At 41.0% G+C, this 13,260-nt stretch overlaps 1 protein-coding gene across 2 annotated transcripts in view; it reads left to right on the forward strand.

Annotated features, from left to right (window-relative positions):
• The window catches only part of WDR37 (WD repeat domain 37), a gene marked incomplete at its 5' end in the record, with an annotated part of 44,768 nt that extends 40,275 nt beyond the window's left edge, over positions 1 to 4,493 (forward strand). For both annotated transcript variants that reach the window (XM_072412628.1, XM_072412629.1), the window contains 2 exon segments: positions 1,511 to 1,625; positions 3,085 to 4,493. In XM_072412628.1, coding sequence (XP_072268729.1) covers positions 1,511 to 1,625; positions 3,085 to 3,216 — 247 coding nt within the window.
• Between the last annotated feature and the right edge of the window lie 8,767 nt (positions 4,494 to 13,260).

Below are 13,260 nucleotides of genomic sequence, written 5' to 3' on the forward strand. Positions count from 1 at the left end.
TGCAAAATAACTGTTTTAAAGTATTAAGATGATTGTAAGCTCTTTCGGGCAGGGTCCTCTCCTCCTGTGTCACTGTCTTTGTCTGTCATTTGCAACCCGTTTTTATTGTACAGCGCCTCATAAAATGTTGGCGCTATATAAATACTGAATAATAATATTTTAAGACAAACTGATAAACAGCATAGGGTACTTGGAAATGGTGTCACTTGGTGACAATCTTTTTTCCTTGCATTGGTTATGTTGTCTTTTCGAATGGAAATTATAATTTTCAGACTGTCTATATCTATAGAATGTTGAGTTTGTTTTTCATAGGTAGACAAGAAGCCAGTGGAAGTTTTTGCACCACACATCCATCAGTGTTTTTTTTGGAAATGTTATGGTTAGCCTCTGTCTGTTTTTAGCCCCAGGTACTTTTTATAGACAAGACATTGCTATTACTATGCCTTTATTAGGGATAGTGAAACTTTTGTTTCAAAAATAGTTCTGTAATGAGTTTCTGTGCTTCAGGAACCTGGAATTGTATCCTCCCTCACAACAAGTGCCCTATTGTACAACTAAAGAGAAAGGATTAAATATGATATTGTTTTGTTATCATCCCTATGCATCTCAGTGGTTCCAGACAAACTGTAATCACCTTTCAGTGCTGCAAGAGGAAGCAACATGGATCCAGCCTTCAGTTTTATATAAATAAAATTTGAATACTCTTCATTTTCTTCCCAGCCAAGAATTCACAAGTGTGAAATAGGACAAACGAATGAGCTGAGACATTAATGTAATGGGGTTACGATTGCTGTTACTAGGTTTTCCATTTACCAGCAGTGCTTGACATAATTTGATGGCTCAGCATTTGTTGGATCTTATCTGTTTTTGTTGTGCAGACTTTCACAACAAAGTAGCTTTGTAATTATTCTTGGATACTGAGAAATCAATCATAATTTTCAGAATAACCCTGGATTATATTATGTTTTCAAGCAAAAGAAATGGGTCTGATCTACCAGTAATAATCAGACGTTACCTATCCTACACAGATGTCCTAGGTTGACCCATCGAGTTGATAGAAGAGCAAGTAAAGATTTTTACACTAGAAATGTGTTTTTTGTATACAGTTAGACTGCAGTGGGTTAGTTTGAATTAGATTAGGACATAAAATGCTACTGTTGATCAAAGTTGAAGGTTGAAATGGTCACCGATTTTTGTTTCTTTTAGTTTCTCTGTGTGGTATGTTGAGGGAAAGGAAATGCCAGTTCTGTACATGCATTATGAGTATAATATGTGATTCGAAAATGAAATAGGTTCTACTCTGTTTACTTTACACAAGTTAAAAGAAAGCTGAGGTTTGCATATGAACATATTGATATCAATATGCACCCATGGTCTGATAGAAATCAAAGTAACGATTTACCACCAATATCGCATTGTGTAAAATCATACTTGGTAGTTCTGATGCAGCTGTCAGCCATTATCCAATGTTTAACATTTCTCCTGATGGAATCTTGTCTCTTTTTCCTAGGATTAGCGTGTCTGTTGGCCAGAGGATCATTGCCCTTCCACATGACAACAGACAGGTTCGGTTATTTGACATGTCGGGTGTTCGATTAGCACGCCTTCCTCGTAGCAACAGACAGGTAAGGTGGTTTTCTTAAAATGTTGTTGTTGGAGCAGAGGAGAACATTGAAATAAAGCCATTATAGGTTTACATTTTTGAGCTAAGGAAGCATGTAATCTCTCACCCCTTCTCCTCGCCTTCTCTCCTCCATGTGTCTTACTACCTTTCTACATTACCCAGACACTTAACTTTACATTCTATTCAGGATTGTACAGAAATGATTGACCTTTTCTAAAGGAATACCTTTTGTTGTTTTCTAGTGTTTGTTCTTCCCATATCATAACTAAATACCATAATCGACAGATGCTGCTTTCAGTTGTGATCAACAGCAATTTTCACAATTCAGTTTTTCAGTTTTTACATAAAATAAAATCAAACTTGGCATGTCTTTTCCTAATCACCAAATATGCATCTTAAAGATTTGGTACATTATTGGGACTGAAAAATTAAACACAAAGCTTCATCTCTGGCTTGTTCCATGTAGCTTCCTCACCCTCTCACCAGACACTCACCAACTGTGCCAATCTTAGTAAGGGCCCTTTTATGTGTGCTGCAAATTTAGCATTGATGTCACATATTGTTTTCCTAAGATGTCTCTGACAACATGAGTAAGTTACTTCGTGAAAACTGCTTTAGTTTTACACATGAGGCATTAAAGAGATATTGAATGCTGGAGATTGAGCCCAACGAAAGGCAAGAAGAGGAGAAAGGGCTAGTCATCACTAGTACCTGTGGTCTCCACGCTGTATTACCAGTTACTGGTACTCCATGCTATGTTCTGCACTGGGTTTTTGTTTGTGTATAGGCCATCTTGGTAAAGAGTTTTGCTTTCCTGTGCCAAAACATCCACCAAGGAAAACCATGAATAGTACAGTAGTGATATCACCAAATCTCATGGGAGGCAGCAGTGTCTTAGATATCACATTGGGTTATCATATAAGGTTATAAGTGCTATAAAACAACACTGGTCTAGACATATACTATGACTAGGAAGTGCAGTTCTATTATAGGAAAATCAAGACAAAGGTTATTTTTAGGATTATTTCAAAACTTTCCCTATAAAATTGCAAATCTTTTTATCATCAATTTTCGTTTATCTCTGTTCCTTTTTTATGTTGTCAATCGTACAGCTGAGACAGTGAGTCAAGAATCGGTAAGAAGTAGGGGTGTCTTCATGGTGCTTTAGATGTCTCTATCTTATGAATCGGTTTCAAAAGTCTGTAAAGCTGGAACAAAGGACATCTAAGTGCCTATTAATGCTTTTAGATCTGGAGATGGATAATAACATAGCAGAAATATACCTGCATTAAAGAGACCTGTATATATAGAGGTTAAGTGTTATATTACATTACATGAATGCTAAGATCTTTATACTGGTGTGTGGTGAAAGCCCCACTGGGTTCCGCTTATCTTTTAAGTATTGTAAATTCTTGGTTTTTTTGTACATTGATCTTCTGTTTGTTTGCACCAAATTTTAGGGCCACCGCAGAATGGTGTGCTGCACTGCCTGGAGCGAAGATCACCCAACCTGCAACCTCTTCACCTGCGGCTTCGATCGTCAAGCCATAGGCTGGAACATCAACATCCCGGCCCTGCTGCAAGAGAAATAATCGTGAAATAACACACACTTGTGGATTTTGTGTTTTTACCATGAACATTTTTTCTTTTTTTTGTCGCAGGTGCTTATCATCTGCCCTTGTGAGATCCCAGACATGAGTGCTTTGTAAATGTGTTCTTGTCCCCCCCGGCCTACACTGCGTATCCGGGGGGAGGTAAATCCTGTGACAACAGGCTCTTTCTCAGATAGTTTTATCCATGACATACATTTTATCTGGGATCCCATCCATCAAAACAGTGACTTCGTGCAGAGCGCCTCCTAGTGCTCCGCATCTGTAATTACCCAGCATAGATGAGCATTAGGGCATTACATTTCTGTGAAATAAATGTGAACTTTGTCATTGTTGTGAAGGATGTAATAGTTGCATTTATACATTGGCGTATCTGCCTCCTGTAAGGAAAAAAAATATATAAAACACAAAAAAGTAAATTATAAACTGTTACAGAAGTAAACTATGAAATAGAGTGTATATTTCACTCGCTGCTTAGTTCAGCATTAAATAATGAACACATCTTGGCGTGTTCATTGGTTCCGGTGTTATTTTTATTCGTTTTGGCTCAAGCTTTAGCATTTTACTGTTTTTTTTTGGTTTGTTTTTTTTTTTAAATATATGTCTGTTTTTTATTCATGAAACTGCTGTATGATTGCAAAAGGTAAAACGTTAAACTAGAGTGATGAAATTTTTTGTAGGATGTTTTCAAGATAGTATTAAACTTTAAAGACTGTGCTCCCTAGTATAGAGCTGATTGATATTTAAAAGCTGTACATTTTGCTTCTGGTATGTTGTTTCTTGAAACAGGGGCAAGTTATTTAGAAAAACTATTTCCAAGGTGCCAATATCAGAAATTCATACATTGTTTTCAAAAAGATAAATTACCCAAAAGAATATAATAAACTATTGTAAAGCTTCTAGTTGTTCTGTAACTACAGTGACCAGCATGAAGGGAATATCTGGCTTTGTCTCTTTGCAGCATGGTTGAGCACTAATGGGTATAAAGGGTCCTAAAGTACTTTGTACCAATTGAACTTCTGCATTGCCTGTGCAGGACAAACACAGAAGCCTTACTCCCCAGCAGCATATACTGGCCATTTCTTTGTTTCCCTCCCTTTGGTATTTGCAATTGCAGGCTAAGCAAATTATCTTTAATGCTGGGTATAAAGGAACATGTGACCAAACATCTCCACCACTATAGTAAGCAATTGGGAGTGAAGAATATGCCTTTAACTTCAGAATGTGTTGGTCATGTGACTAAAGCCACCCTGCACCAATCATCCACCAGGAGCAAAAAAAAAAAAAAAAAGTTATTTTTACCTTTGGGTATATGGGCACTAAAAATGACCATTTCCTTTGTCCTGCAAAGTTTATTTTTATGACTGTTTGCTTCTAAGCATAGCCATATGTTAAAGCTCAGTACAATTTTGAATTAGCATTTATATGTTTTGGTTTTCTCAAACCTTTAACATTTAAGCATAAGTAGAATACAAAAAAATACTAATTCTATGGCACTATCTAATCATTACTATAGCTGAGCAGGTCTGATTCAAGAAAAAAAAAAAAAGATCCCATGATGGAACAGTTTTCCTTATTTTTCTATTTTTCCTTTCTCTCTATAACTGGGCATCCTGCAATGAAAGATATGGGAGCTGTGATTGCTGACCCTTCATTAAAGTTCTAAGGTGGCCATACATTGGTCAGTAGGTGCATGACCACTGTAAACAAAAATATCTCTTTGATATTAGTTGACTAGGTGGTTACCACAGTGAATCTGGAAACTGCCATCCAATGGGGGGTGTGGGCCTTTATCTCCAATATTTTATACAGAAGATAACTGGCATAGGAGTTTCATTAAAATGTAGGGAGCATTGCCATTGATTAGCAGTTATTAGAGATTGCTCCTTTATGCTTATCTATTGAATAAGCAATGGGCATACTTGATCAGTTTATATATTAATCAATTCTTGATAAATAATTCCCTATTTTTCTAAAGAATTGGGGCTCTGTTTTATGTTTTTATTGAACCGAATGTCTAATCCATTAAAGATATCTTGTAGAATATAGCCACCTGTAGTTGCTAGGCTGCCATTCCGTTTCTCTGTCTTCAATATTCTTAATCACTGATCTGGAACAAGTATGCAGATTTCCAGTTCCCACTGTTTCTGACTCTCATAATTAGCATACCGGTCTTGGTTATGTCAGATACTCAAAGGGTATCAAAAGCATCTGATCAAAACAGCTAGGTAGGTAGCTACATTTTTAAAAAGGGGGTCAGCAGCATCAGCTCCTATCTTTCATCAGACCAGACTTCTTTAAAATATAAATCAGGCCATATTTTTTTTGGGGGGGGGGGGGTGTATGCTGGTTCTTGTAGTTTTACAGCAGCTGGAAAGCTGTGGCCCAGCCAAGCTGACCTGCAGCTAAAGCGATAATCTTCTGTCAGCCTGTGCTTGTGAAAATTGAAATCGGGCACACAATGTGAGTTTCCATCACAGGAATATTAAAGCAAATTTAAAGCACTTTAGCTTCAATATGCCGTTCTGAACAATTTGTAACACTTTCAAATAGCATTGGCAGTGCATGTGAGCTGACCTTCTTAGGAATGACTTTGACAACTTGGAGAACCATTTCTAAAAATAAGAAAGCCTCCATTTCAAAGAGTTTTTTTTTTCCTTTTCACAAGATGATGTTTCATACCCATTGCAAATTATTTTTCTATTTACATTTCAATGCCGGGTTGTTAAGTCGTGTTATCAAATGATGTTGTTGACTTGGTTGCTCTTGGAAATATATGAATCTGTGACTAATAAGCCAACAGATGCTACAGACTCTCCACTCTGAGATGATTATTGTCTAGATCTCAACAGTCTTTTGTATTATTTACACATGAATAAAGATACAATCACACTCCAGGAGTTGTCTAGGTGAAGCTTTCACTGCAAAATGCTTTTGTAAAGAATAATATGCAGTACTTTTGTTGTCTTTTTGTCTCTGAAAAACATTCAGAAAGAATTTACAGTTAAGGGGAAACTTTAAAGGTGCTTATAAACTATACAATCTGATTGTATATTCTACACTAAAACTAAATATTGCCAAGATAACCCTAAACAATCCAAATAGAAAGTTCCTTTTTCCCTCTAACATTTCCTTTTGGGAATCTGCTAGGTCCATGTGTTTCAATGGCAGTAAGTAATTCTTACCAGGGAATGTTGAGGGAATCTGAGATTTCCTGATTTATAAATAGACCCTATAGTTGTTTAAGTCTTAATTAGACCACAGTCACATTGGGCCTCATTTATTAAAGCTTTGCAAGACTGCAGCGGATAGACTATTATGGGAGAACCTGTGTGATACAGCAAATCTGGAATAGATTTGGTCAAACTAATAGCAAATTTTTTTTAGGAAATCCATTTCCGTCTTGCTGGATCACCCAGGTTCTCCCACTATAGTCTAACCTTTGAGAGCTTTATAACATCAGGCTCATTTTATAGTTTGTCACCTTACGGGTCAGTTTTATCTTACTTTTAGGTACAGAAACTGATATTTTATTTATTTTAGGAAATCTTAATTTTACATTTAAATATAAACCAAATGTTGCTACAGTAAGTGCATGGTATTGCTAGGCTATCTAAGGGCACCAGCTGGCTACTCTTGTAGACTAGAGATCCAAATGCCACTGATTATGATGTGAGTGCCTAAAGCTACGTACACACGTCAGATTTTTATCGCCCGATAATCGGCATCGGCCAATTATCAGGCGAAAATCTGCCGTGTGTACAGTCGGTGTCGTCCATCGTCCGAACGACCGTCCTGCCGGATCCACGGACGATGGACGACAACCGATCCTAATGAAAGGGAAGGGGAGAGCGCGCAGCAGGGTGCCGCTCCGTCGCTCTCCCCCTCCCCTCTCCATAGTGAAAGAACGGTGCTGTATGTACAGCATCGTTCATGCATCGTTAGGTCCCTTGTCGTTGGAAAGTGGAAAAGTTGGATCGTGAAAGATCCTTTCCAACGACAAAAATTGCAGGTGTGTACGCAGCTTAAGTTCTCCTACTCATATCTGTATAGCACAGCAGTTTAATCAATAACACAAGGTTTGCATTGGTCACTGATGACCACACAGGGTAAATATGACATATTTATAATGAGATCTTCATATTTCTCATATATGTCTCATTGCCAACATTATTTTTAGAAATGTTTTATATGCTCCTGAACATAATATATAAACAATTTCAAAAAGGAGTCTACTTGTTAACGGTTTTACACATTTTCCAAGTGAATTTTGGTTAAAGATTTGGCAATCTTGGCTAAAAACATTGATAACTGCACTCACCCTGCGAAATTATATAGTAAATGTTTTATAAAATCTAGGGCTGAAAAATTTCCCTTGAGATCTATTGAGTAGGTATTGCTCTATTCTGTTAATACAGGTAGTCACTGGGTTACATACGAGATAGGGACAGTAGGTTTGTTCTTAAGTTGAATTAGTCAAGCCTCTGTCCTGCACAGGAACAGCCCCGTTTGTATCTAAAGTCGTCTGTATGTCGGATGTCCCTAACTCGGGGACTACCTGTAGAGAATATGCCACTAACTGCCTCAAGTTGAGGGAGGTGGAGGTGCTACATGGAAGAGGTGGCATGTTACAGTTACATAATGTGAGAATCTGGGTTGTTCTGTACGTTATCAGTTTGCAGAATTCCTTTAAGTGTTGTCAGAGTTCCAAAAGTGCAGTGGATTAATCACCTTTTGATCTGCAAGAAATGGACATCGCTTTTTCTTTCATTTGTGGGATCACAACAAATTTTGCAAACAGTAGTATTAGCCCTCCTGGTTGTCTTTTGTTAAATTAATCAACCTCTCAGCCTCACAAAGGCTATTTCTTTTGTAGTCCGAAGTAAGAATGAGCGGGACTCTTTAAACTTAAAAACACAAAAAGTCACTAGATGGTGGAGCTTTTTTGTAGCGGAGAAAGATTGGCAATATTTCTTTGCCAAAAAAGAAATTGCTGCTTCTGGTCCCTTTTTGTTTTGATTACACATTATGACCTGGCTCTAACTCCTGTGCACCGCACTACATTATCAGTAGCCACCCGATGGTTGAAAAGGCTTTGGGTGGACCGAGAAGACCCAGCTGCAAAAAATGCTGCTTTGAGTGATGCAACGTGATATGTTTGTGTATGAGCTATCGTTGCTGGGTGTGTTTAAAACAGACACGTTGTGACCAGTTGACAAGTATACTGTGCAAATGGCACAGTCTCACACACTAACAAAAGTTTACAGGTAGTTAGGTTACATACGGAATACGGACTGTAGGTTTGTTCTTAAGTTGAATTTGTATGCAAGTCAGAACAGGTACATTATTTTATTAAATGCTATTAGGACAGATGTTTGTCTAAACATATTATTAGGCAACATGTTGCCAGTACTGTATAAAATCCTCACTGTGAATTAATTACAAACAGCAAACCCCCCCCCCCAAAACTTAATGCTTTGATATGGAAAAATAAACAACTGCAGAGTTCATTCTGTTCATTAAACAGTTACAAGAGGCTGCAGAAAGGGCTCGCCCCCTGAGGTTACTCACAACCTCAGCTGTGTTTAGCAAAAGATTTCTTCTGCAAGTCATGCAAACCGGCCCCGTTCATATCTAGGAGGCATCTGTATGTTGGATGTCCTTAACCCAGGGACTACCTGTACTTCTGTTTTAAAATCACAAGCATGTGGGATGGCTCTAAGTTTGACAAGATAAACATTTTAGAGCTCATGGTATAGATATAAGGGGAAGGGGGGGAAAGAAAGAGGTTTCAGGCTCAGGAGGTTTTTGTGCAAAAATAAATCAAGTGTGTATTTTTCAAGTTACAATTAGTACATACATCAAAGGTACATATTTATTTTTAGTTCAATATCCAAATGCCTGTTATTGTCACAGGGTTTGGATACTTTATTCTAGACATAAGACTCCTTCCAATGTCATACAAAGTACATACAAAGATTGAAAACAAGGTAAGAAGGGGACCTGTTACGGTCGCATGATTCCCAACGCGTTTCGCCTATTAAAGGCTTCTTCAGGGGTATAAATTTGCAGAGATTGTATGATTTCTATAATGTACAAATACAAGATATAAGCATATAGCATATAGAATGTCAAAGATTATTGAATAATATAGTTTTGTTAGAAATCTAATTTGTAATAAAACATAATAATCCTTCTTTTATATGAATGTCTAGAACTTAATAATTCCACAGTTAGCTACAGAAAAACTTCAATTGAACAATCAACATCTCATTTTAAACTTTCATGTCTAATGTTTAAAAAAAAAAACAGCATATTAATGTAATTTTCATCAAATTAATAACAAGGGCAATAGTTTACTCACGTTTGGTTGGAGTGTAGGTAGGGGGGTAAAAGAAGCAGTATTCAGGCTGCATGCAGTTTGATATGTCCAAGCCCAAAGCAAAGAGATTGTTTAAATGTCCTAGTAGATTAGGTCCAGTTTTAATATTCATATATATGTTTTTTGGTAAGTGTCATGGAGAGCTGGGTGTAGTACATCGTCAATGCCACACAGAAGTGTGTAATACAATTTTAGTCAATGGAGTACTGACAGGCGGCAGCAGCAGCAGGTGGAGGCGGTGGGCCCTGAGACGGAGCGTGGACCACATTGGTAACTGGCATCTAGAGCTAGGTGTAATGCATCCACAGTGCCACCCAGAAGTGTGTAATAAAATTTTAGTGAATGGAGTACTGACAGGTGGCAGCAGGAGCAGGCGGTGGGGCCTGAGACAAAGCGCAGACCGCATTGGTAACTAGCATCTAGAGGTGGGTGTAGTTCATTGACATGCCACCCAGAAGTGTGTAATACAATTTTAGTGAATGAAGTACTGACAGGCAGCAGCAGCACGAAGAGGCGGTGAGCCCTGAGACAGAGCGTGGACTGCATTGGTAACTGGCATCTAGAGCTGGATGTAGTGCATTGACAATGCCACCCAGAAGTTTGTAATACAATTTTAGTGAATGGAGTACGGACAGGCGGCAGCAGCAGCAGGAAGAGGCGGCGCTTTGGTAGCTGGCATCTAGACCTGGATGTAGTCCATGGTCAATGCCACCCAGAAGTGTGTAATACAAATATCTGAAATTTGTGATTAAACGTAGGAGGGCCAGACCAAGATGTTTTGTGTGCCAGCACTGTTGCTGTGGTTTGTGGTGCCGGAAGCAGTGGGAAGGTAGATGATATTGCTAGTTAATCATGAAGTGGATGACATGAATGCCAACCCTCGATATTATAATACTTGAAAAATTAGGCAAAGGCAATTGTACCTATCAGTGTGTCAATATTGGGGCTTTTCATCTGCAGTTTGTTGGCCTCCTGGAAGCACCAGTATATAGCTAGCTGGTACAATGGCTAGCATGACATTGGCGATGCATGACATCCCATGTACGTTGCGATAACTAGCAATAAAATTCTACTAAGGCAGGCTCAGCTGACAGGGTGCTGGTGCTAGCCAGCCACAGACACAGGAGCAGTGTGGGTTCACAGAGGCATCTTGGTTGGCCAATCAGTCCTTGTGTCAGTCAATCAGTGACATCTCGTTCGTTTTTAAAAAGGTGAGGTGATTGACATTTTCCGGTGAAAGACGTGATTGGTTGTCCGTGACCACTCCGCCAACGGCACTGAAGGTTCTTTCAGGCAGAACACTGGATACCGGGTATGAAAGAAGCTTGATGGCGTAGTGTGCCAACTGTGGGCAGATTTCAAGCCTGTTGACCCAAAAATTATTGGCTTCACTACTGTCATGACAGGCATCCTCCTCATAACTGCTGTCGTCAACACCTCCACCACCAGCCACAAAAGAGCCAACTTAATCGCGCACCATTGGCTTCATCCGTTCTCACTGGTTATGCCCCCGCACTTCACTTGTTTGAGGTGGCCGCATCAGGTTTCGCCAGGCATCTGGAATATCCTCCCTGCTTTGGCCTAGACTTTTTGATGTGTGCGGCCTGCTGCCACTACTGCTGCTGCTATAGGAGGATAACGTGAAGGCAGTGTCTGCCTGAGCTCCGTGTGTGGAATGTGGTGCGTGGAACTCCACACAGCGGGTCACATAGTAGTCTGCTCAGACGGGCCAACTTTTCTTTCTTGTGCGCCCAGTTGGGTAGAAACTGTGACATTTTTTTTCTTTGTAGCGGTGATCCAGAAGGGTGGCCAGTCAGTAATCATCCCGGTTTTTGATGCTGAAAATTCAGGAGTCCCTCAGTAGTCATTGCAACATGTGGACACACCCTGGGCTCATCCTCCTCCTGTCCCTCAGTAGGCGCCAAAACATCCTCCTCATCACCCACCTCTTCTTCTTCAAGCTGAATCAGTTCCTGTTGTTCTATCGCCCGCACAATGCCTGGAGCGTGACAGCACAAATGCGGGTTGGGCGGGTCCTGTCCTGCAGCCCCCAACATGGTCTCCCTCATCATCATCATCATAATCATCTTCCTCCTCCTCCTCTTGGAACTCCTGATGCTGGCCGGTGTCCCTTCTTGCTCCTTCTGATGCTGGCTGTGCGCTATGGAGTGTAATGTCACCCTCATGCTCCTTCCCACTTTCTTCCCCACCTCTTCCATCACCACTTTCCATCAGGCCACACAGGGTATTATCAAGGAGAAAGATGATGATTATGACGTCTTTCCAGCCTGACTGCTCCCGACTCACAACATTTGTGGCCTGCTCAAACGTGGCCAGTACTTTGCACAGCGTCTCCATCTGCAGTCACTGGTAAAATAGCTGACCAAGTAATGGCGGATGGCTAGGTTTTGCTTACACAGACGCTGGAGCATGTGTAGGGTGGAGTTCCATCTAGTCACAGTGCCACAAGTCAGTCTATGCTGTGGCAGCCTCTGTTGGCGATCTTGCTAAGCGCCACGGCGGCAGTAGGGGGTTGGTGTACATGGCTGCAGATGGAACGAGCCTGTCTCAGTAAGTCTCAGCAGGGCACATGTGTTATGCAGCCCATGCGCAGCACGGCCACAAGGCTGGCCCCTTTGTCACACACTACTTTGCCTGTTGTGAGCCGGGAGGGCGTCAACCATGCCTCAACCTCGCTCTGCAAAGGGGACAAGAGTTCTCTGGGGGTGTGACTTTTCTCCCCCAAGGACACTAGTTTCAGCACTGCCTGGCAACGCGTGTGCTTGAGGGAGCCTGCTTAACCACTGTGTGCTCCGCAGCTCGCCTTTCAGGAGGAGGGTCGAAAAGAGAGGGTCTGTAGAAGGAATGGAGTGGCCCATGCTTTCCCACCACACCCCTCGTGGGTGTGGCGGGGGTACCAGGTGCTGTAATGCCTCTTGCAGACTACCGCCTACCAAGCTATGCAAGGCCACCCAGTGGGCGGTGAAGGACAGGTAGCGTCCCACTTCGTGCCTGGTTGTCCAGCTGTCCATGGTGATGTGGATTTGGCTAGACACCGAGAATGCCAGTGCCCGGGAGATGTTATCTAATGCATGTTCATGTAAACTGGGTACAGTTTCTTTGGGACTCACATGTGGCAGATTTGCGGCCCCTTTCATCCCCAGTCTGTTCCTCTATGTCTGTTTCGGAACTGCTGCTAGCCCTTACACGCATCGGTGGTTCCCAGGTGACATCACGGTCATCATCATCCTCATTTTCATGTAAGTCATCCTCTGCAAATGCAGCCACTGATCCAGAACCCTCGCCCAGCAAGTCCTGACCACACTCTCCAAGGGTATCAGTCTACCTCCTGCTCTGAACTTCGCACTGACAGATCGTTAGGCTGTTCGTCAAACAACATGGGAGAGTCATCAGGAGGTACAGGCAACATCTGTGTTTGCTCCTGTCACAGCTGTGCTGGTTCCTGCTGCTGCTGCAGACGAAGATCAGCACTTGAGGCCCCTGAAACCCACAAGCCTCTCCACATGACGTGGCTGTATGATTGTATTCCACCCTCTCAATACATCTACCAGCGTACTGGTGCTCCGCACACATCTCAGACTTGTTTGACAACGTGTGCTGCTGCCTCCAACAGTTTGCTGCTG

This window comes from Pyxicephalus adspersus, chromosome 5, assembly GCF_032062135.1.
Source record: "Pyxicephalus adspersus chromosome 5, UCB_Pads_2.0, whole genome shotgun sequence".
Lineage (NCBI taxonomy): Eukaryota > Metazoa > Chordata > Amphibia > Anura > Pyxicephalidae > Pyxicephalus > Pyxicephalus adspersus.